Source organism: Microcaecilia unicolor, chromosome 10, assembly GCF_901765095.1.
Source record: "Microcaecilia unicolor chromosome 10, aMicUni1.1, whole genome shotgun sequence".
Taxonomy (NCBI): Eukaryota; Metazoa; Chordata; class Amphibia; order Gymnophiona; family Siphonopidae; genus Microcaecilia; species Microcaecilia unicolor.
Genome location: NC_044040.1, coordinates 196,187,478 through 196,212,009, shown reverse-complemented (window position 1 = coordinate 196,212,009; position 24,532 = coordinate 196,187,478). Strand labels below are relative to the sequence as shown.

General features: G+C 44.2%; 1 protein-coding gene across 1 annotated transcript; it reads right to left on the bottom strand.

Annotated features, from left to right (window-relative positions):
• Positions 1-779: 779 nt before the first annotated feature.
• GPR160 (G protein-coupled receptor 160) lies at positions 780-23,718 on the bottom strand. Its single transcript, XM_030216002.1, has 3 exons — positions 23,497-23,718; positions 11,803-11,950; positions 780-2,015 (listed from the first exon to the last, which is right to left on the bottom strand). Exon 3 carries the CDS (start codon positions 1,904-1,906, stop codon positions 869-871), a length of 1,038 nt encoding a protein of 345 aa, XP_030071862.1. The 5' UTR covers positions 1,907-2,015; positions 11,803-11,950; positions 23,497-23,718; the 3' UTR covers positions 780-868.
• Positions 23,719-24,532: the final 814 nt, after the last annotated feature.

The window sequence follows — 24,532 nt, the reverse complement described above, 5'->3', positions numbered from 1 at the left end:
ACAAAAATATGTAAATTCAAAGGAAGGACTCATCCATCCCATAGAGCTCCACAAATATCAGAAACTAACATTCAAAAGGTTTATTTAAGTAACTTCAGGAAGTAGACAAATCTTCCATTTTTGAAACACTTCTTCCCCTTCTTACTGGCTGAATACTTGGTTGAGAGAAAGGAGTGCACAAACCTCAGGCCCAAAGTTATCCAAATCACTTTAATCAGTTAAGTCTGCTGAATATAATTCCCATCACTGAATAACAACTGGTTAAAGTTATCCAAACTAAAATTCTGAACAACACTGACCCCCCATGCTAAATATTTTCCCTTAGGCTATAAAATCTTCTTTGGAGGAGTGTGTGTGTGCACTGTGTTAGTCTGTAGCAGCAGAAATGATAATGAAGCCAGTGGCACTTTATAGACTGGTCCTCAAATATTCATCCCTCAATAAATTGGCTATAGTCCACTGTCAGATGACGGTGCCACTAGCCTCGTCGTCACTTAGTCAAACTACAAATAAAATGTATCAGCCACTGCATTGTGATACAAGATGCTAAACTCCATCACATTTACAACAGAGGTGGTAATACAATAGAAAACAAGTAGTTTAAGAAAAAGTCAAAGATATTAAAAAAAAGAGGCAAGGATATAAAAAAAACCTCCCAAAAACCCAAAACAGTACAATCTTTCCTTTTCAATAGCGTCTAAGTCAGTGATTCCCAAACCTGTCTTGTGGGAACTCCAGCCAGTCAGGTTTTCAGGATATTCACAATGAATATTTACGAGATAGCTCTGCATACCAAGGAGGCAGTATATGCAAAATCAATCATACGTGTATTCATTGTGGATATCCTGAACAGGTGGGAACCCCTGGTCTAAGTAATTATGATAAGTGGCTTCTCAGCCTGAGCTGGATTTCCAGTTTCCTTGGCAAGTTCACTGTTAAGTGGACTAAAACAGAACTTCCAACTAACAAATGGGTCTGCCAGAAACAGCTTCTCATCGATCTGGATCTCAGTCCTCTTGAGCCAGCATACTGTACCAATAAGAAGGCTGTTGAGGAAGTAAAGCCAAGGAACGTTCATATCCATGTAACCTGGTATCTGAGCACCTAGGAAGAGTAAAATTGCTTGAAGGAAAACAAAGGGAGCCCAAGTTCCAAGGAAGCAGATGGCAAAAGCGGTTAGAAGCCGTTTCCTACCTAAGCCATGTTGAGTGCCTTTGGATGCAAAAGAGAAGAGTAGAACAGTTTCACTAAAATAGTTCATCATTCTGACGGACTGCAGCAGACTTGCAACTTCAAACCAACACACTACAAGAACAGAGCAGGTAACAGATAGCACCCCAACAGCCAGCCAGAAGCTCTGGCTGCTGACATAGAAAGGGCAGAGGTAGGAAACAAAGGAAGAATTTATTTCCAAGGCAGAATAGTTCATTGTGTCAGTAAGAACGTAATAGAAAGCTGCAATCCAGATCAGCAGGATGATAGCACTGTACCCCAGTTTCTTGCATACACCTACACACTTGACTTTGGAAGACTGTGCTATTAGAAAGTAATCTAGACCTGCTACTAGGAAAACAGGGTAATGCAGGATACCATAGGTAAAAGAGGTTATCTGGGTAAGAAGACAAATATGGTATTTAGTAAATCTAACCTCCCATAGTGCAAAATCATGGAAGTAGAATATAAAGGATATAGCCATTAAAAGAATTACGTCAACAAGTACAAGAGAGACACTGAAATACCCCAGAAATGTTGGGTCCATGCTCCTTCTCCTTGCTCCTAATACAGAGATATTCAGTAACATTTTGCCAAGCATAATCAAGAGCAGCATGCAGCTCGGCTCCAGAAGCTGCTCATCTGGGCTTGGGAGAAGGGTTCCATTATGTTTCAGCGCAGCCAGGGATGCCATGATTATGTCCACACAAGTCACATCTGGTTCAACAGCCTGGAAACCAGCAATGGTCTAGAAAACAAGCCGCAGTCCATGATTTTGCCCTTCAGAAAAAATGTTCTTTTGCCTGAGAAGTTAGAATTTACGAGAGAAAACATTAAGATGGGTTTTTCTTGCAACTAGAAATATGCTAGTTCCCTGTTTCTTTATTCATTATCCTCAATTAAACATCACGAATGTGATTACTTAAATATTAAAGCAGAACCTTCACAGTAAGTGCCACCTTTGCTCATCTGCTACTAAATGACTGTGCAACACTATGTGAAATAAGTAAATTAATAAACCAGTAACCAGAATTTTCTGCAGCATAACTTCAGCCCTAGCAGTGAAATTAAATTCAGTGTATTTTCTTTGGGGCCTTGACATAGACTGTCTTCAAAGGTATTCTAGATTCTTTAGCACAGACTGCTGTTCTGAGGCATTGCCATTGTTTGAAATTGATGAAATTATTTAAGTTTGGTAACTGTGTACGTTGTCTGTGGTTGTTTGTTTTATAATTACACTAGTAAAAAAGGCCCGTTTCTGACAAATGAAAACGGGCGCTAGCAAGGTTTTCCTTGGAGTGTGTACGAGAGTGACTGTGTGAGTGAAAGAGTGTGTGTGTGTGACAGAAAGAGTAAGACTGGGTGCGAGTGTGTCTGTGAGAGAAGAGAGTGTGTGTGTGTGAGAAACAGTGTGTGCCATGGGCCCCCCCTCCCTCTCTCCCAGTTCCAGGGTCCCCCCTCCCTCCCTCCCAGTTCCAGGGTTGTCCATCCCTCCCTCCCTCCCTCCGAGTTCCAGGGTCGTCCCATACCGCCCTCCCTCTGAGTTCCAGGGTCGTCATCCCCCCCTCTGAGTTCCAGGGTTGTCCTCCCCCTCCCTCACTCCCTCCCAAGTTTCAAGATACCCCCCCTCCCTCCCAGTTCCAGGGTTGTCGTCCCTCCCTTCCAGTTCCAGCACCCCTCCCCGAATTTTAGAAGTAATCTTCACTTACCAAGTCGGGGTTACGGCGGTAAAAGCCCTTGTGAAAACAGGAAATGAGGGCGGGACCAGAGCTGAGAGAGAGAGAAGGGCCAAGCCTGCACGCCTTTTACCGCTGCTGCCGGCTACCATAAACCCGACTTGGTAAGTGAAGATGACTTAAAATTTGGAGGGAGGGGGCCTGGAACTGGAAGGGAGGGAGGGACGATGACAGCCTCATGCGTGTGACGTCACGTTCCGTGGCCTGGCAACTCTGCAGCGTTCTCTTCCAGTGATTGGTCACTGCTGTTTGTGACGAACCCGTCAATTCAGGAGATGGATACAGCAGGAGCACGAATGCTTCAAGGCTTCACTTTCACGGAGTCAGCTTCAGAACGTTGGAGGTGCTTTTTATTATATAGGATATGTTATTTGTAATCCACCTACTTTGAGGTGGAATATTTGGCCATTTCACATCTGCAACAAAAATGGCCTTTAGCAAATGGGAAAAAAACCCATGCGAGGGCATGATAAGGCCACGTTTTGCCACAGCTTAGTAAAAGGACCCCAAAGTGACATTAGCAGAGTAATTCTAACATCTGGACATTATTGTAATTACATACCTTTATCCCCAATAAACTATATTTTCCCTCGGAATATGTATCCCTTTGAGAACTTAAATCGAGTATTCTAAGAAACACTTACTTGCATAGTGAAACTTAGCTTTTATTAAGCGTTTTCCACATCTGCAGCAGATAGATCTCAAGAAGGAAAATTGGTAATGTCTGATCAGCTCCAAAGCTTCCCTTATTTTGAAACTATTTATCTATTTATATTTCTCAAAGGACAAACAGGGCATTAATTCTCACAAGTGGGTAACGCGGTGCCTCATTCTCTGGTCTGGACTTTTCGACAAGCCATAAGAGATTTTGTGGTGCATGAGACACGTTCCACCATGCACTTGCAGGTGCCTTCCCATCCGCCGTTCATGTGCGACTACAATTCTTTTTGGGTTTTTTTACCTCAGTAAGAAGAGCTGCATTTGTGACTTCTCTTCACACCCGGTCTAAAGAGCTTTATTTTTGGTGCCTTTTTATGTTTTTTCAGCGTTTTTTCGCTGTACCTTTTTGGGCATTTGTCTCCAAGCAGCCAGGACCCAACTCCCATCTCGTCCGCCAACACCCCAGTCTTTCCTAGTGTCGGCCCTCAAAAAGCGTATCCGGGCCTTGCTTCCTGAGCTGCTGGATGACATCTTGCAGCGCTGTGCATTGGTGTCAGGGTACTTGTGTCTACTGTCCAGCCCGCTGCGGCCCCGCCTGGTCCTCAACCTGCAATGCAGCCCCAGTGTTGACTGCCACCCAAGCCAGTACCCCCTTGACATCAGTGGAGGAAGCTTAACTGGAGTCGAAGTGGGAGCTGACTCCTCGATGCCCCTTTCGGGGGCATAGCTCCTCAAAGTCGAAGCAGACTCAGTCTCAGCCCTCCCACAAGGAGTTTCTAACTGATACTGATGAGGAACGCTCATGGGAGTTAGAGGATCCACAGAGTACTTCTCCTCAGATGAGTCCTATGGTATCCCCTCTGAACCCTCCCCTCCACTTGAAAGGAGAAAGTCTCTTTCAGAGAGCCTTTTGTTCCCTTCTTTTGTAAAGGAAATGGCTGAGGCTATTCCATTTCACTTGGAAGTGGAGGATGAGCCCAGGGCTAAGATGCTTGAGGTCCTGGACTACACGTCTCCTCCTAAGGAGGCTATGACTGTCCCTCTCCACGAGGTACTCAAGGAATCCTCGATTGGAACTGGGAGTCCCCTCTGTCAGTCCCTGTCATGCCCAAGAAGATCGACACCCAGTACCAGATTCACAGTATACCTGGTTTTGATAGGCCTCACAACTCCATAGTGGTGGAGTCTGCTCTCAAAAAAGCCAAAAGTTCTAGAGACTATGCCTCGATGCCCCCACAAAGAAGCAAGGATCTTGGACTCTTTTGGGAGAAAGATGTTCCAGGCCTCAATGCTCGTCTCCAGTATACAATCACACCAGCTCTTTACGGGCGTCTATTTGTGGGACTCGGCAATCAGTGCACCAGTTGATCAAGATGCAGGTGTGTCGAAAATTCTTGGTCAGGGGTGCCTATGACACTTTTGACGTGGCTACCAGGATCTCTGCTCCGAGTATAGCAATGCGAAAACTCATGGCAGCATGTTCCTGACTTGGAACATTCAGTTCAGCAGAGGTTGGCACATGCCCCATGCTGCAGAGATAACTTTTTTTGGAGAGAAGTTTGAGGAAGTCGCTGACCAAATCAAAAAGCATACGGTTACCATCTCTTCTCTCTCCCGTTGGGCGTCTTCTGCACCAGCCTCCTCAGCTAGAAGGTCTTTTGGCAAGTCAAAGAGAGTGCCTACTACTCACAGAGACATAGGTACATCACTTCCTCTCACCAGCCTGCTCAGGCTCAACCCCAGCGTGCTCGCTCTCATTAACAGCGTGCACCTAAGGCCCCTGCTGCTCCCCTGTCTAAGTAAGGGGCGAGCTTTTGACTTGCTCCAGCAGAGCATAGCCGCTGTCAAAGTGTCCATACCGGACAACCTGTCAGTCAGGGGGTGGGGGGAGGCTGAAGTTTTTCCACGATAGGTGGCCCCTTATCACCTCCGACCAGCAGGTTTCTCTGAATAGTTCACCTCGGATATGCACTAAATTGGATTAAAAAAACCTCCAAATTGCCCATTGAGAGCTCAATAATTCAGCTCTCAGCACGAGCAGGTACTTGCAGAGGAACTCTCAGCCCTTCTAAAGGCCCATGTGGTCAAATCTGTTCCACCAGGGAAAGAAGGGTAGGGATTCTATTCCAGGCACTTCCTCGTGCAAAAGAAGATCTGGGGGATAAGTCTCGTTCTAGACCTAAGGGCCCTGAACAAATTCCTGGTCAAAGAAAGCTCAGGATGGTTTCCCTGGGCACCCTTCTTCCCATGATTCAAGAAAACAATTGGCTATGCTCTCTGGACTTAAAGGACACATATAGTCACATCCCAATACTTCCAGCCCACCAGAAGTATCTTTGATTTCGGCTAGGAACACATCACTACCAGTACCACATGTTGCCTTTTGGCCTCACGTCAGCTCCCAGGGTCTTTACCAAATGTCTAGCCTGTAGTCGCAGCATTGCTAAGCAGACTAAGTCCATATGTTCCCTTACCCTGACGAATGGATGGTGAACAGTACGTCAGAGGACGGTGCTCAGGAGTCCAGGCAGAGAACTATTCAGGTGGTAGAACTACTAGGGTTTGTTATAAAACTAACCCAAGTCCCATCTTCACACGGCTCAACTAGAATTCATTGGAGCCCTGCTCGATACGCAGGTTTGAGCCTTCCTCCCAAGGCCGAGGGCGGACACTTTAGTCGCATTGGTCTCTCAGGTTCGAGCCTCTCAGCAGGTCAGAGCTCGGCAGATGTTGAGGTTGTTAGGCTACATGACTTCCACAGTTTATGTGACACCCATGACATGCCTTCACATGAGATCAGCCCAATTGACTCTAGCCTTCCAGTGGTACCAGGCTACGAGAGAACTGGAAGATGTCATCCGAGTGTCTCCAGACCTTGTTCACTCTCTGCTTTGGTGGACTGTTCAATCCAATTTGACCCTGGGACTTCCATTCTAAAATTACTCAGCCACAAAAACATGCATCTCTCCTTGGTTGGGGAGCTCATGTAGATGGGCTTCACACTCAGGGAGAATGGTCCCTCCAGGAAACAGGTCTTCAGATCAATCTTCTGGAGCTCCAGGTGATCTGGAACACTCTAAAAGGCTTTCAGAAATCAGCTGTCCAATCAAATTGTGCTCAGACAACCAGGTTGCAATGCATTACACCAACAAGCAGGGGGGCACCGGATCACACCCTCTGTATCAGGAAGCTGTCTGGATGTGGCACAGCTTCTAGTTCACTTCATGAGAGGTTTGCTTTTGTCAAAGCCCCCTGTCAAACCTCCATCTGTGTCATGGGACCTCAATGTTCAGAAACACACCAATACATTCTCTTCTGAATTCTCATCCCCCGTAATTTAATCACATTTATACCTTCTCACAGAAAAAAATGTTATACTAAAAGTTCTCTTACTAATGTTCTTGTTGTCTCTCTCCACTGTTCCATTGTTCTCTTCCTTTGTCCTATTCCCAACGATACTTTGACTTTGTCTTCACATAACTCTCACAATGTAATCCATAACTGAGTTGTAACAAATTGTACTTCCATCATTTTACAATGTATTGTAAGCCACACTGAGCCCGCAAATAGGTGGGAAAATAATGCAATAAATAAATAAATAAATAAATTCTCATCCAGCTGATGAGAGTTCCTTTCAAGCCACTGAATTTCTGCCATCTGAAGTACTTGACCTATAAGGTCATTTTCTTGGTAACTGTTTCTTCAGCTCGTAGGGTCAGTGAGCTTCAGGCTTTAGTAGTGGATGCACCTTATACTAAGTTTCATCACAACAGAGTAGTCCTCCACACGCACCCTAAGTTCTTGCTAAATGTTGTGTTGGAGTTCCATCTGAACTAGTTGATTGTCTTGCCAACATTCTTTCCCCACCCTCATGCTCATCTGGCGAGAGCACCTTAATCACCTTGGACTGCAAGCAAGCATTGGCCTACTATATGGAGCAACTACCATTCAAAAAAGATCTTCATCAGAAAAGAGTAAAAAAAAAAAAAAAAAAAAAAATATATATATATATATATATATATATATATATATTTATTCCTTCAACATTTTTTGATATGGTTCAGTTTAAACTAGAGAGGATTTTCAGAACTTTGCATCTGAAAACATTTTCAATGATAAAGAAATGAGTTATGATTGAACCATGCTTGCTCCGTATTCAACTTGGATGCCACCTGGTATTATAGTACCCACTTTGGAAATCTTTAAACAGATTGTTCTTCAAGAAGTTTCAAATTGGGCAAAGGATAATGTAATGGATTTTAATAATCTTTCTAGACCCCTCTGAGAAGAGTTAAAAAGCTTAAGAGATGAAGATTCGCTAGTCATCAGAAAATCAGACAAGGGTGATGCTGTAGTTTACTGAATTCTGATGACTATCATGATGAAGTGATTAGGCAACTAAGTGATTATGAAACCTATAGAAGGTTGTCTTTAGATCCAACTAGAAACTACAAAAACCAATCCAAAGATTAACAAGTGAAGGTTTAAAGCGTGCTTTTTTGACCAGGAGAGATTTTAGATTTTTGAATAATCATCCTACTGTTCCTGTTTTTTATATTTTGCCAAAAATTCATAAAGATCTAAATAAACCATCGGGAAGACCAATTATGTCATCAAAAAATTCCTTAGTAGAGCCTTTATTATGTTTTATAGATGAAATTTTGAAGGTTGAGGTGGTGAAGATAGCATCTTATATTAGAGATACAGGATATTTTCTAAATATTTTGAATGATATAAATGTGGATCAAACCTGTTTAATGGTTACTTTAGATGTTTCATCACTTTATACTTCTATTCTCAAGACTCAGCTCTTGAAGTGATGAAAGACGTTTTTGAGCAGAGGATGAGACCCACACATTTGTTTCCTACTAATTTCTTACTTCAGCTATCTAGATTAGCTAGGAAGGAAAATTATTTTGTGTATAATGGACAAATAGCCTCTAACACCCCGGCTAACAACTGGCAAGCCAGGAGTCACCCCCAGGCAGATTTTGATGGAGATCGAAGAAGCTGCAGCCACCCTGCTTGGGGAGATAGAGAATACTGAAGAGGCAGTGGAGCTAGCTGGCCATGAGGCACTGAGAAAAGTTGAGTGCTCTCTATCTCCCCCTGCTGGTTGATGGACACAACCCATACGTAATGGCTTCATCTGCTTGATGACAAGGAATATTGTTTTTCCCAGAGTTCCAGGTATGACTCCTAAAGTTTTCCTCAAAAATATTTCCTTAATTATTACTTCGAAAGGAGTGAAGCCTGTGAAAACTGGGATTGCTTTAATCAGTGGGATTTGAAATAGAGATTTGAGTATATGTATCGTTAAATAATTTCTGGTTTTTAAGAGAGAGAGAATGTAATCAGATGTATTATTTCTAACTAAAACCTGGATAATAAGTATGTTCTCAATGAAATGAATTGACTATATGCCGTATTTGGTCTTGAGGAAGCCAACCAGATGATCAATGTGGAATCCTATCATGACACTTCAGCAAATGCTTAATGTAGTCCATCTAGAATATTTTGCAGTAGTAATACACATGAGTTTTAAGAATCAGAAATAGAAAATCACTTTGTAAAATCAGTGGCTCAGTTACTGTATTATGCCTGAAAGACCCCCTTTACAAAAATGCAGAGAGACTTAGTTTGCACTCGGAGACTCACAGAGCTGGGGAACAATTCATTTTTCTTAGAACTGCTGGATGCCAGACAAAATACTAGCAAAGCCAACCACCACATTGCTGAGCCCAGCCTTCTTTCACGAACCTGTACAAATTCAGTGTGTGATCTGAGAATTTTACACTTTCTATTCCCATATTCAAACCACTGCTCTGCACTCACTCAGGAGTCACTTTATAAAGAAGCGCTAGCATTTTTAGCATGCACTAAAAATAAGCAAGTGCTAAACACTAGAGATGCCCATATACAGCAGTACCTCGGTTTTCGTTGATGTCTGTTTTCGTCGGTTTTTTTGACAAGAAATTTGTCTCTGTTTTCGTTGGTTGCCTCGGATTTCGTTGAAAAAGAAGGACGTCCATCTCCCAATTTGTATCGGAAGATGGACGTCCTCCCGATTTTGGGCGTCCTTGTTAATTGCCTCAGTTTTCATCGGTTTCGGATTTTGCCGATTGTTTTCGGACAGATTATTGACGAAAACCGAGGTTTCACTGTATTTCTATGGGCGTCTCTAGTTTTTAGCACACACTAAAAACATTAGTGCACCTTTGTAAAAGGCCCCCTCAGCCTTTAGTACCCTACCTCTGACTTTTACAATCTCAGCTGTCTGCCTTTATGCTCCATAGCTTACTTCTTGTTAAAAGGGTTGACACTAGTCACTTAAAAAATGGCTGCTGGCTGTATATAGAGCCAGTAGAGTTTGCCTTGCATATGCTGTTTCCAACCTCTATAAAAGTTTTGTCTTAGCAGAGCTTTAACCTTTTGCTATACTTTGCACAGTTTAGATTGCTTGGCTGTCATCCTGTCCTCTTACCTGAGTTTTCATATTATAAAATGGAAGCAGTATCAATTAAAAGGTGTTACAGTAATATTTTTCTCTTGCTTTATCTTATTAACAGTATTTTTTACACTACATTAATTTACTTTCATTTATGGCTTATGTTTTGTTTTCTCTTCTTGTGATAAATGAAAAGCCTGTCATGGGGTCAAAATGTTGAAGTTGAAAATATACCATACAGTAGAATTTTTATTTTACAAGAGTGGTTAAAGTAGTAGCATTTTCCCAATTTAGGGGAAATTTTGAAAGTGACACAAACGTAAAAGTATTTTACACACTCAGGGGGTCTTTCACTAAAGCTTAGCTCAAGTTATCTGCAGCAGGCCCTTAGCTTTAGTGAAAGACCCCTTCAAGGAGGCCTTTATAAAAGTAGGCACAAGGAGAACATAATGCCTACTTTTTTTTTTGTAATATGCATGTAGGAGATGTTGAGGACAGGACTTGCACTTATGTATTTTATTCCCCCCCCACCCACCCACACTTGATTTCTATTGGCACACAATACTCCTGCTGCAGAGCAGGTCTAACTCTGTGCAGGAGCTAGCAGGTAGGCTATAAGATGTAGCTTTGTGGTTACAGCACCAGGCTTGAGATCCAGAGGTTGAAATCTCACTGTTGCTCCTTGTGATCTTAGGCAAGTCACTTAACGCTCTATTGCCTCGGGTACAAAAATTAAATTGCGAGTCCTCCAGGGACAGGGAAATATCTAGTGTACCTGAATGGAACTCACCTTGATCTACTATTAAAAGAGGTGTGAGAAAATCCAAATTAATTATTTCCATCATAATAATGTTGCCTTTATAAAACAGGCTGAACTTAGCACCTACGTGCCTTCCCTGCCTAGACACCATGTTATTTAAAAAAAAAAAAAAAAAAAAAAAAAATCAAACAAAAAAACCCCCACAACTGACTACTCTTTATAACCCTCCCCTGTCCCATATGGAGCTCTTGTGGAGTCTCCTCAGGGTTCATGCCCATCACCTCTATGCAAGCTTCACTACTGGCTCCATATTAAGAGAACAAGCCAAATCACAGAAAAGTGAAAATACAATAAAGTATGATCAGACTGATCCTTTCAAGTCTTTGGGGAAATCATTTTGGTCTGTTTCTATGCTTGAAGTCCTGTTATTCAGGTCACAGAGAGAGCATCACATCTGTTTACTATGGGGAAAGGCCCCACTAGCCAACACATGTAAATATTTTATTTTATTTATTTACAAAAATGTATAATCCGCCCATCCAAAAATCTGGGCGGAGTACAATAAAATAAACAATCAAATCACATAAAACACCATCAATACACTCAACAAACATAAACAGAGCCTTAATCTTGATCTGTGAGCCTGCCTCCCACCCCACCAACTATGCTTCAGAGAATGCTCTCTGAAACAGCAAAGCATTTATCTGTTTCTTACATACCGCGAAAGAAGTCAATCCCCATACAGAAACAGGCAAAGCATTCCACAATTGAGGTCTAACAACAGTGGGAACCGTCAACAATTCTTGATACTGCGATCACAAGGATCTTGTAGGATAATATTTCTGCAACTTTTGACCCACAGCACGAGGAGCCTCAAAATGCAGTGCCTTAAAAACCAATACCAGCAGTTTAAATTGAATCCACCAGGCAATGGGCAGCCTGGTGGATTCCTTCAAATGTGGGGTAATATGCTCAAACTTACTTACTTGCTCTAGTAAGCAGTTGAGCTGTAGCATTCTGTAGCACCTGCAGAGTTTGCAACACTCCACGTGGTAATCCACACAACAAGGCGTTGTCTTCTCCCCAATGGTTAATGTAAAATAATTTTTCCCTCAGGTGTAGATATTATTTCACCTTAAAGAGAAAAAAAAATTATATGCACTACAACAGAGGAATAGAAACACAGACAGGCAGTGGAGCAGGGCAGCTTTCTGTTCTCAACACAAGCTGTGTTTCCCTTGTCATCGGGTCATCAGGAGAACTTATTTGACTCGGAGCCCTGCTGACACGAAAGAGAAAGGAAGCAAAGAATTCACTCACATCACTGAGCAGGATTATATTTTCAACATTGCCCCGGAGGTCTACCTAGACTCACTCAGCAGAAGCAATAAAATTCCAGCCTTAAGCTAAATGATCATCCTTTCACATATCGAGATGCTAAGTGTTCTTACATACTTTAAGAGTTGCATATATAAGGAGAGAGGGAGGGCTGTTGTGCTATGATGTTGAGTACTGTCTATTGCCAATAAGTAGAACAGCTGGAGCAATATGAGTTTTACTCAGCACTAAAACATTAGACACTTAGAGGCATATTTTCAAAGCACTTAGCCTCCCAAAGTTCCATAGAAACCTATGGAACTTAGCCTCCCAAAGTTCCATAGAAACCTATGGAACTTAGCCTCCCAAAGTGCTTTGAAAATATGCCTCATAGTGGTTTATATTCACTAGATTAACAGCATATATTAAAAAATAAAAGGTAATTTAAAAACAACGGTTTCTACAAGAAGTATATGACAGCATAAACTGAAACCAGGATAGTTCGTTACCCCAGAGTCAACATAGTGTTAATTACAAAAAAAGGGGAACCAGTATGGCTACTGGGTGGACTTCCAAATCTGGGCTGTCAAATGACAGAATTCGTGAAATAATGAGTGCTGAACGGCTGTTCACAGAGGGAGAACCAAAAGATATGGTTGACTGGAATGATTTATTAAGATCCAGCAAGACAGCAGCAGTACACAATACCACATAAAAGCATTAACGGAATACTGTCATTCTCAACGCATACCACGAGGATTACGGTAGAATAAAGAACCCCGTTTCCTCGAGGATAAAGAATTCGTCTCACAACGGAACAGTGTTATATCAAGATGTTCATTAGATCTTATGTTACTTACAATAGACAAACTCAAGAAAGAATTAGACATACAACAATCGGAAATAGATGGGAAAATCAATTGGTTAAAAAAAACAAAGAAACATCCACATATGAAACTCATTATCAACAATATATGCAAATGATGGAAAAATATACAGCAGAAATCCGAAGACAAAAGATAGCTAAATATGAAAGAGATGAGTTTGATTACACAAAAGGTTATATTTATCCATGGATGGACACTCGAAAACGATCCAGACAATACCGTAGAATGAAGCGAGTGGGATTTGTGAACACATCTAGTGAATCATCGGAAGTTAGAGATATTCCAAACACAATAAACAAAAGGTTAGAGCAACCATCTGACTCCCTCATGAGGGAAGATTCCCATGGTGGAGGGTCTTTTTTAGACACCCACAGTGAAACATCAAATTCAGTCCAGAACACAACTCAACCAAGGCTCACCAGAAACCGCAGTCAGGCTCGGACTTACAAAGACTAGTGTACAATTTATCATCGAAAAGTTTAACAGTTGTACAAAATCAAGTACTTCAATTGGGAATGTCCTATGTACCCACTAAATACTATGATGCCTTTACTATGAGATGCAGTTTTCCAAAAATTTTAGAAAATTTAAATTAAGAGTGTATTTTAATAAACAACAATCTTTGGATGGCCCCCATCGCAGATGAAGAAGAGGGTCAATATAGATCATTCATGTCGGAGCATAAATTACCCTCCACCTGGCTACCGCTTGGACCACCGGACGTTATAATAGAAACTCACAATTGGTATTAAATGATTTATCAGAAATAGAGAAGAAAAAATTCCATATCTCACATAATTTAAGGAACAGCTGAATGCTTTGAATGAATTGAGTCAAGATAGCATAATTATTCTTAGAGCAGACAAAGGAGGGGGAGTAGTGATCCAAGACACTATCAAATACAGGGAAGAAGCTCTACGACAACTTACTGATCAACAATACTATCAAGAGTTGGATCAAGATCCCACTAAGAGCCATCAAGAGGAAGTATATCAAATGTTATTGAGGGCGACCAACAAAGGCATCATAACAATAAAGGAATTTAGATATTTATTTAATAAACATCCATCTATACCTCAAATCTATTTTGTACCAAAGATCCACAAAACATTACACAATCCACCAGGTCGTCCAATAGTATCAAGTAAAGACTCGCTAAATGAACCGTTATCACAATATTTGGATTTTTACTTACAACCACTAATTGAAGAAATACCATCATATGTGAGAGACTCACCCCACTTAATTCACACGTTGCAAACAGACATACAAGATGAATCCATAATATTAATCTCTATGGATATAGTATCATTATACACTAAAATTCCGCATCAAAAAGCAATAGAGTTGGTAGCCACACAACTAGTTTTCATCCTAAGGCAGTGAAATCTGGGATTCCTACAGGACAATTTTTGAGAATCAGAAAATTGTGTGGAACAAAGGACAATTTCAATATGGAGGCCAATCAAATGTAAGACCGGTTCAGAGCCAGAGGATACCCTCCCAAAGTAATTTAAAAAAGCACAAAAGAGAGCATCTAACACGCAACAATGGCTGTTGACTCCAAAAATTAAACAAAAAATTAAGAATGACGGGTTTACCTGTATATTACCGCACTCCAATAAAACGGCACAAGTACAGCAAATCATTAGAAAACATTGGTCTATGTTAGCGTTATAGCAATTTAATGAATATCCCCTATTTGCAAGTACCAGGGCAAAAAACATCGGTGAGATATTAAGATCCCAACTCAGGAAAGACAGAACCTCTAGGGGTGAACACATAGGGGGACATAGACCCTGTTCAAGATGTGTTTACTGTAAACATGTATGGCAGACGGATCAACTAATTCATCCACGAACAGGAAAGCCATTCCATCTTACAGCTGATACTGACTGGGAGTCTGCTCAAGTTGTGTACGGTATCATATGCCCGTGCAAGATGTGGTATATTGGATACACCACAAGAAAAATCAAACAACGAATAGCTGAACATGTCAGCAATTTGAGAGTGCAGAAGAGAGAAGCCCTCTTAGTAGATCATTGGGTCAGTCAGAACCACAACATTCTGGATTTAAAATATGTAATACTTATGCAAATGATCACATCACGTGGAGGCAACATTGCCAAGGCTCTCAAATGCAAAGAACAAAGACTTGATTTTTCAGTGGGACACAGTAACCCCATGTGGCCTGAACCGTGAAATTGAGTGGCTACATGAATAATGAACAGCTGGATACGTCATCAGGCAAGTCACATTTAAACAAAGTGCGTGCGCCAGCGTTTTCTAAACGGTTAGCCCTGGGAGAGAAAGGCATTCCACTTTTCAGGTATGCCACAGAGATATAAGATTGATTCAAGATTTAAAAAAAAACCCCGAACAACATTGAGTGAGATAACTGAGTTAGTGTAATTATATAACTTAAGACCTTGATAAAGTACATAAAAATAATAAGTTTGCACAACTATATCATAGATTGCTACAAGAAGACAGGAGCAGGGCTCAGAGTAAAATAAGTTCTCCTGATGACGCGATAACAAGCGAAACACAACTTGTGTTGAGAACAAAAAGCTGACACGAAAGAGAAAAGAAGCAAAGAATTCACTCACATAGCGAGCACGATTATATTTTCAACATTGCCCCGGAGGTCTACCTAGACACACTCAGTGGAAGCCAGAAGCAATAAAATTCCAGCCCTAAGCTAAGTGATCATTCTTACATATTTTAAGAGATGCATATATAAGGAGAGAGGGAGGGCTGTAGTGCTATGATCTTGAGTACTATATATTGCCAATAAGTAGACCAGCCGGAGCAATACGAGTTTTACTGAGCACTAAAACATTAGACACATAGTGGTTTATATTCACTAGATTAACAGCATATTTAAAAAAGAAGGTAATTTAAAAACAACGGTTTCTACAAGAAGTATATGACTGTTAAAATTTAATGCCAAGAAGACTAGAGTGATGCACTTGGGGTGCAGAAACCCAAAAGAGAGATACTGGATAGAGGGAGAGAGATTATTAAGCTCGACTCAGGAGAGAGACCTTGGGGTGTTGGAGGATCTAAAGGTGAAGAAACAATGCGACAAGGTGATGGGCGTGGCCAGAAGGATGCTAGGCTGCATAGAGAGGGGTATAACCAGCAAAAGAATGGAGGTGTTGATGCCCCTTCTACAAGTCGTAGGTGAGGCCCCACTTGGAGTACTGTGTTCAGTTTTGGAGGCCGTATCTTGCTAAAGATGTAAAAAGACTTGAAGCGGTGCAAATAAAAACAACAAAAACGGTATGGGATTTGTGTTGCAAACCGTACGAGAAACTTGCTGACCTGAACATGTATACCTTGGAGGAAAGGAGAAACCGGGTTAAATGATACAGACGTTCAAATATTTGAAAGGTGTTAATCCACAAACAAACCTTTTTCGGAGATGAGAAGGCGGTAGAACTAGAGGACATGAATTGAGGTTGAAGGGGGGCAGACTCAGGTCTAATGTCAGGAAGTATTTTTTCACAGAGAGGGTGGTGGATATGTGGAATGCCCTCCCGCGGGAGGTGGTGGAGATGAAAACGGTAAAGGAATTCAAACGTGAGAGAGATAAACACAAAGGAATCCTGTTTAGAAGGAATGGATCCATGGAACCTTAGCGGAGATTAGATGGCGATGCCTGTAATTGGGAAGCAAAACCGGTGCTGGGCAGACTTCTACGGCCTACGCCCTGATCATGACTGAATAGATAAGGATGGGCTGGAGTGTAAATTATAAGGGGTTTCGATGTTAGCTTCAGAACTTAGTACAAGAACAGTGCTAGGCAGACTTCTACGGTCTGTGCCCTGAGAATGGCAAGAACAAATCAAACTTGGGTATAAAGTATCACATACCATGTAAAATCAGTTTATCTTGTTGGGCAGACTGGATGGATCGTACAGGTCTTTATCTGCCGCCATTAACTATGCTACTATGATGGTCTGACCGACGAAAATCATTGGTGACCGCCAAATATTGTAAGAGGACTCGTCAAACATCCAGAAGGCGAAAACGCCGAAAATCATCAGAACAGTCCTTCCCTCCAAAAAGATGGTAAAAATAACGATTAAGATGGAAAGACGAACTCACCTTAGGCAGGAAAGCAGGGACAGTACGGAACATCACCCCTGCCTCCGAAAAGTACAGAAAAGGATCTTTGCAAGAAAGAGCCTGGAGTTCTGAAACTCTGTGTGCCGATGAAATAGCCATGAGAAACACCGATTTGAGGGTGATATTACGCACAGTGGCTGTGCTAAGAGGTTCAAAGGGAGCTGCCTGAAAAGCTTTCAAGACCAGATTAAGACTCCAACTCGGATAAGGACTAAGTGCAGGAGGACGAAGCCTTGTCACTCATTTAAGGAAACCACATCTGGATGAGAAGCCATGGGGGCTCGAGCAACACAGCTGCAATAACATGCCAAGGTTGCCACTTGGACTCACAGAGAAGATCCGCCAGCCCCTTCTGTAAGCCATGCTGCAAAAAAGCCAAGATGTGAAGCAAGGTGTGAAAGAGAGACAATGCCCTCACAGCACACCAACACTCAAAACCCTAGCATAAGCCATGGAAGTGTACCGCTTTTTGGCCTGAAGCAATGTAGCGATGACTGAGTCAGAATAACTCTTTATTCTCAACTTTGCCCGCTCAATAGCCAGACTGTAAGACTAAAGCAGGAGGGATCCTACATCTGGACTGTACCCTGACATAGAAGATCAGGGACTGGAGGAAGACAAAACGGGTTGGCCACCAATAGCCAAATCAAATCTGCATACCACAGTCAACGGGGCCAATCTAGAGCCACAAGGATCACCTGACCCTAGTGATACAAAGAAGAACCTTCCCCGGCCAAGGTTGAAGAACTGCATCCAGGCCATGCTCTCTTCTTCTGATGAAAAAGCAGAGGGCCTTGGCATTGCCACTGATGGCCATGAAATCCAGTGTGGGAACCCTCCAGTGCACACCCTCATCCACACCCTTGTCACCTCTCGTTTAGACTACTGCAATCTGCTTCTTGCTGGCCTCCCACTTAGTCACCTCTCCCCTCTCCAATCGGTTCAAAACTTTGCTGCCCGTCTCGTCTTCCGCCAGGGTCGCTTTACTCATACTACCCCTCTCCTCAAGTCGCTTCACTGGCTCCCTATCCGTTTTCGCATACTGTTCAAACTTCTTCTACTAACCTATAAATGTACTCACTCTGCTGCTCCCCAGTATCTCTCCACACTCGTCCTTCCCTACACCCCTTCCCGTGCACTCCGCTCCATGGATAAATCCTTATCTGTTCCCTTCTCCACTACTGCCAACTCCAGACTTCGCGCCTTCTGTCTCGCTGCACCCTACGCCTGGAATAAACTTCCTGAGCTCCTACGTCTTGCCCCATCCTTGGCCACCTTTAAATCTAGACTGAAAGCCCACCTCTTTAACATTGCTTTTGACTCGTAACCACTCGCCTCCACCTACCCTCCTCTCCTCCTTCCTGTACACATTTGATTTGCTTACTTTATTTTTTGTCTATTAAGATTGTAAGCTCTTTGAGCAGGGACTGTCTATCTTCTATGTTTGTGCAGCGCTGCGTACGCCTTGTAGTGCTATAGAAATGCTAAATAGTAGTAGTAGTAGTGATATATGTAATCGCTGTCATGTTGCTGGAAAGAACCTGCACCGGTTTCCCTTTGAGGAGAAACAAACTCTAGCAGTGCCAAGCATACCGCCCGAAGTTCCAAGCAGTTGATGGGCCATGTGGCCTTCGTTTTGGACCACTGGCCCCTTCTGTAGTAGGAAAGGCAGTGCATCCCCCACCCTAAGAGGCTGGCTTCGGTAATTACCACCATCCAGTCAGGAGGCGCCAGAAGGATACCCCGACTGACATGAGACTGTAACCACCACACCAGACTGTGATGCGCCAACAGCTGCCATGGTAGGCATATCTCATAGTCCTCCAAGACTGGAGACCAGCAGCTCAACAGAGATTGTTGTAAGGGTCTCATATGAGCCAGCACCCACTGAATCACCTCTGTCGCCATCGAACCCAGGACTTGGACATAAGCCCAAACTTGGGGAGCGCAATCAACCAACAAGAGATGAATCTGTTCCTGCAGTTTGAACTGCCTCTGCTCTGGTAGAAACACCCGGCCTTGGGGTCCGTGTTGAAAAGTGCCCCCAAATGCTCCAAGTCTGGGTGGGAGTCAGCTGACTTTTGTCCACATTGATCACCCAGCCAAGGACTGAAGGAGAGACACTATGATGCATATTTTCAAAGCACTTAGCCTTCCAAAGTTCCATAGGAATGAACTCGAATCCCCTTGCACTGCAATGCAGTGGCCACCACCATCACATCTGAAAAGGTGTGTGATGTCATGGCCAGGCCAAAGGGCAATGTCCAGAATTGATAGTGCTGGCCTAAGATTGCGAAGTGTAGAAATCGCCAATGGGGTTCCCAGATGATAGGGATGTGGAGATAGGCCTCCTTGTGAGAGCTCCCCAGGCTGAACTGCCCCGATGATCGAGCGAACGGTTTCCATGCGAAATGGCAGCACTCACAGTGCCCGATTGACTTGCTAGAGGTCCAGGATTGGGCAGAAGGAACCTACCTTCCTGGGTACCATGAACTATATGAAGTAGCGACACTGTCCCCACTCTGAATGCATCACAGGAACCACAACTCCCAAATGAATCAGTTGTCCCACAGTACAGTGCACAGCTTCCTTTTAGAGGTGGAACATGGAGACGCCAAGAAAAAAAAATCTCTGATGGGAGATGTGAATTCTAACCTGTAACCGTTGCGAATAAGATCTAGGACCCACTGGTTCGAAGTCAATGTGGCCCACACCTCATAATAGTGAGATAATCGACCCCCTATGGAAATCGAGGTGTGGGCCGGTCCCCCATCATTGTGAGGCTTGTGGAGCGGCAGAGGACCTGCCAGAGTTCCAAGAGGAACGCTTGTCCATCTGAACAAACTGCCTGTGCTGATACCAGGCCCTGGCTGGGAAGGAGGGCCAACCTGGGCAATATTTCTTAAGCGAGCCCTCTGCTGACCTGCCTTAGCTGACATATGGGGTTTGTTCTCTGGTAGATGCTGCGTCTTGGGAGTCTCCCAAATCCTTACCCAAATGATCTTACCTTTAAAGGGTAGCTTAACCACTGCTTGGATGCCGCATCTGCGGCCCAGTGCCCCAACCACAACAGGCGACGTCCAGTCACGGCCAAGGAAACCTGCTTAGCAGACGCCCGGACCAAATCATACAAGGCATCCGCCAAATAAGCCAGGCCACACTCCACATCTGGAAACTCGAAGGCAGTGTAGCAGAGGAATCAGCAGCCTGTTGCACCCAAGATGAACAAACATGAGCACCATAGGAGTCGCAAACAGCAGCCTGAAACACCAGAGTGGAAACCTCGAAAGACGTCTTCCGGACTGACTCCAGCTTGTGGGCCTGCACATCCTTGAGTGCCACACCGCCCTCAACAGGTAAAGTAGTCTTCTTCATCACTGTTACTACCAAGGCATATACCTTAGGCAAGCAAAGACGATCCAGCTCATCTTGTGCCAGAGGGTAGAGGCGAGACATTGTCTTGGCCGTCTGGAGACCTGCATCCGGGGTATGCCACCAACTTGAAATGGCCTCATGCACAGGAAAAGTCTTAGGTGGCTTCTCGGTGCTAGCCATCTTGCAGTTTGCTGCAGCCACGGACTGCTGTTCCAGAGACTCAATATGCATAGCCTAGAGCGCTCTGGTAATAAAGGAAGATCATTCCTCCCTATGAAAAACCCGCACAGTCGTGGGGTCATCCACCTCAAGCTGCAGCTCAGCATCCTCCAAATCCACCAGCTGCAGCCTGCGAAGAGGAAACCTGGCCCAAATCAGAAGGTCCAGGGGAAATAGGCACCTCTAATTCATCCCCCGAACATGATCCCCATCGCCAACATTGTGCCACATGGTCCACCAAAGGCTCTCTAAAGAACCAGAGACCTCAAAGAAAACCTCAGCCCCAGAAGTAGACCTCTTCAAAAGAAATGCTCTGTGAAGCAATAAAACAAATTCAGGGGAGAAGTCATCCACTCCCCCACCCCCACGGGTCCCCAGAGCCACCCGCACTGACTGCGGTAAGAGTCGCTGCAGCAAGCAGTAGAGGAGCTGCAGACACTGTGGGAGAGGAAAAATGGCCGCTGGCCGTCAGACTGTAAATTGTGCATGGGAAATTCCCGCGTTTATCTCACTGCTGCCATCCTCGAGTGCCTCCAGAACAGATAGAAAAAAATTGTATTTTCTATTTATTGATTGGAAAAGATCAGTTTTTTATGCCAGAACTAGTTTTAGACATGGCTGGGGCCCACAAGAAAAATTTCACTCATTGATCCTTCAACCTCCAGCTTTGGGATGGGCCACCCTTGACTCTGTATATATAGGTAGAATCTACCTCCCTATTTTCTCATCTTCTCTCAGATCCTACTTTTCTAGTTTAGGATCAGATTTGCTCCATACTGGAGGGGAGAGGAAAAGCTAATGATTCCAGTATTACTAGTGTCATTACTAAGTACACAACTCCAGGATGTGCTTTATACAAATGCTAATAATAATATGTGAGCAGACCAGTTTAGCTTCTTTTTCAGATTAAAGCTGGACCAAATGTCACTGGACTCAGAAGAAAAAACAAGGGGCTTGGACCCTCAGAACAGCTTCTTGGACCTGCTCCAGGCACAGCCGCCGAAAGTGGGAGGCAGGGGGGAATTCCCATGGCCCCAGACTCTCTCGCTTTCCTGCTTCTGATGGGACCCGGGTGATCATTTCCCGACAGGAGCAGGAGAAAGAAAACTCTGGCACCAGGCCCCCCTTGGAGACTGGGGCGGACCCGAGCAGACACAGGCTTTTGGGGGGCCCTACCAGTGCTGCTCTTCTTTACAGTCTGCGCATTGCCTTCCAAGCAGCTGATTTTCCCCTCAAGCCACCCATGCTTGGTTTTGAATCAGAGCATGCGCAACCTGAGAGAAAAAGCAGCTGTAGTAGAGGCACGCCACACGGCAGAGAGAAGAGCAGTGTTGAAGCAGGGGCGTAGCCAGACACCCAATTTTGGGTGGGCCTGGGCCCCAGATGGGTGGGCAGAAGAACCCCACCCCATCCCATAGGTAATTTGGTCTCTCCTCTCACCTGCATGCCATATGGTCTCTCAAATATCCCTCCTCTCCTGCACACCTTTTAAATTTCAGATTTTCAGTGAGGCGCAACTAATACACACTACTCATGTATCAGCTTCCAGTTTCCGCATAGGTGGGAATAAGTCAGAGGGGAAGGCTTTGGGGCCGGTGTGAGCAGTATGTACCAGTCTCTGCTTCCTGCAGGCGAAGATCTGCTATTTATAAGGTCTAACAACTGTCCCTCGTGCAGCTTGGGAATCTCTGCTGGCCACATCATAGGTGTGCTGCTACTGGTGGGCCTGGGCCCACCCAAGCCCACCCTTGGCTACGTCACTGTTGAAGAAAGCCTATTCTGCTGGTAGGGCCTTGGGATTCCCGCCAGGCAAGGTTATTACAGCTGGAGAGAGCAGGCGGGCAGTGTGAATCCTTAGGGGAGGGCAGCAGTGGCGGCGATGATCCTGGGGGAGGGTGCAGGTCCTGCAGTAACCCTACCCGGGCCCGGCACAGTCTCTCTGCAGCCCTGGCCCCAGGGGGTTCTGATCTTGTCCCCTAAACTTTCTTTTCCAAAAATACAGGGGGGGGGGGGGGGAAGCATCTCTCAACCCATCCCTCCTTCAGCTAGGAAAGGGGACAGCTGGGGGGATATGATCAGGTTTACAAAACCCTGAGTGGTGCGGAGCAGGTAGAGGTGAATTGATTTTTTTTAATCATTAAAAAAAAAAAGACCTGGAGTCACTCAATGAAACTGCATGGAAATACAAGAACTACTTTTTCATTCAAAGAATAGTTAAGTTCTGGCACTCATTGCCAGAGGATGTGGCTTAAAACTCACCTCTTCAATGCTGCTTTCGGCACCTAACCTTTCGAGAAATATAGTATGCCCTATCAGATTGACTCTACACTTGTCTTTTAGATTGTAAGCTCCTTGAGCAGGGACTGTCCTTCCATGTTAAATTGTACAGCGCTGCGTAACCCTAGTAGCGCTTTAGAAATGTTAAGTAGTAGTAGTAGGGGCGATTAACTATCCGAGTTTAAAGAAGGTTTGGACAAGTTCTTAAAGGATAACTCTGTTCTTGAGATGGACACGGGAGAAGCCACTGCTTGCCCTGGGATGGCCTTTCGTCACTGTTTGGGTTTCTGCCTGCCAGGCACTTGTAACCTGGAAGAGTGGTCACTGTTGGAAGCAGGATACTGGACTCAACTGATACACCTTACAGCCGCTCCTATTTGTCATTGATCGTTCCCCCCATCTCCCCTCCCCCCAAGCCAGAACTGAATTCACGCCTAGCACACCATTTCCCGAAGGCGGGTCGCGACTCACCAGCACACGTAGGCGACCGAATGCAACCTAAGTTTTCAGGGGCTGCATCGGGAAAGGGTGATGATGGAGCCCCGTCTCCTCTGCAGGCTCTAGCAACCTCACTTGACTAGAGTGAGCACGGACAAGAAAGTATGAAACAACGCCGCCGCACTAACAACCACCACATCTCCTCAAGCCCGAAGAGGGCTCCACCACCCCGGCTCTCTAAAGTGCTACCTGGTTAACCAAGTTGAGAGCGTGGACGTAGTTGTTAAAAAAAAAAACATCCCCGCCCTCCAGCCTATACGGCGCGCATGCGCAACCCGCCGCTAGCAACGGCTAATTAAGGACACACCTGTTGTTTATTTACTGACAAAAAAAGTCCAGAGGAGGAGCCTGTTTACCGCGCGTAACTTCAGATCATTTCGCCTTTATTGCTGCTGTTTGGGTGACTGCAAAAAGCTGGCGGTTGGGGGGGTTGCGTCAGTTCTTAGGAAAGTTAGACGATCCTTAAACCTCCTTGCGAAGCCTTGGATTCTGTGGGTAAAGATAAACAATAGAAATAAAAAAAAATAAAACATGATAAAGAAAATAAGATGATACCATTTTTTTTTTATTGGACACACATCACCCTTTCCCCGATGGAGCCCCTGAAAACTTAGGTTGCATTCGGTCGCCTACGTGTGCTGGTGAGTCTTGGACCCGCCTTCGGGAAATGGTGTGCTAGGCGTGAATTCAGTTCTGGCTTGGGGGGATAATGACAAATAGGAGCGGCTGTAAGATGTATCAAGAAATGTACTAAGTTATGTCCAATAAAAAAGGTATCATCTTATTTTCTTTTTCATGTTTTATTTTATTTCTATTGATGACCTTTAAAAGTGGACTAACACGGCTACCACGCCCCTCTGTTGTCAATGTGGGTAACGAGAGCTGCTCGTGCCACGTTTATCTGCCTCCTCCCCTCTCGAGCTCGCGGCCTCGTGCTTTGCGGGAGGATGGATGAGCGGCCCGGAAGTGAGAGAGAACTTTACTGCACTCTGCTGGTGAGCCTGCTTCA

Bases quoted from the DNA above. Each gene is read 5' to 3' on its own strand.
- GPR160 (XM_030216002.1), bottom strand. From the start codon at position 1,906: ATGGCATCCCTGGCTGCGCTGAAACATAATGGAACCCTTCTCCCAAGC.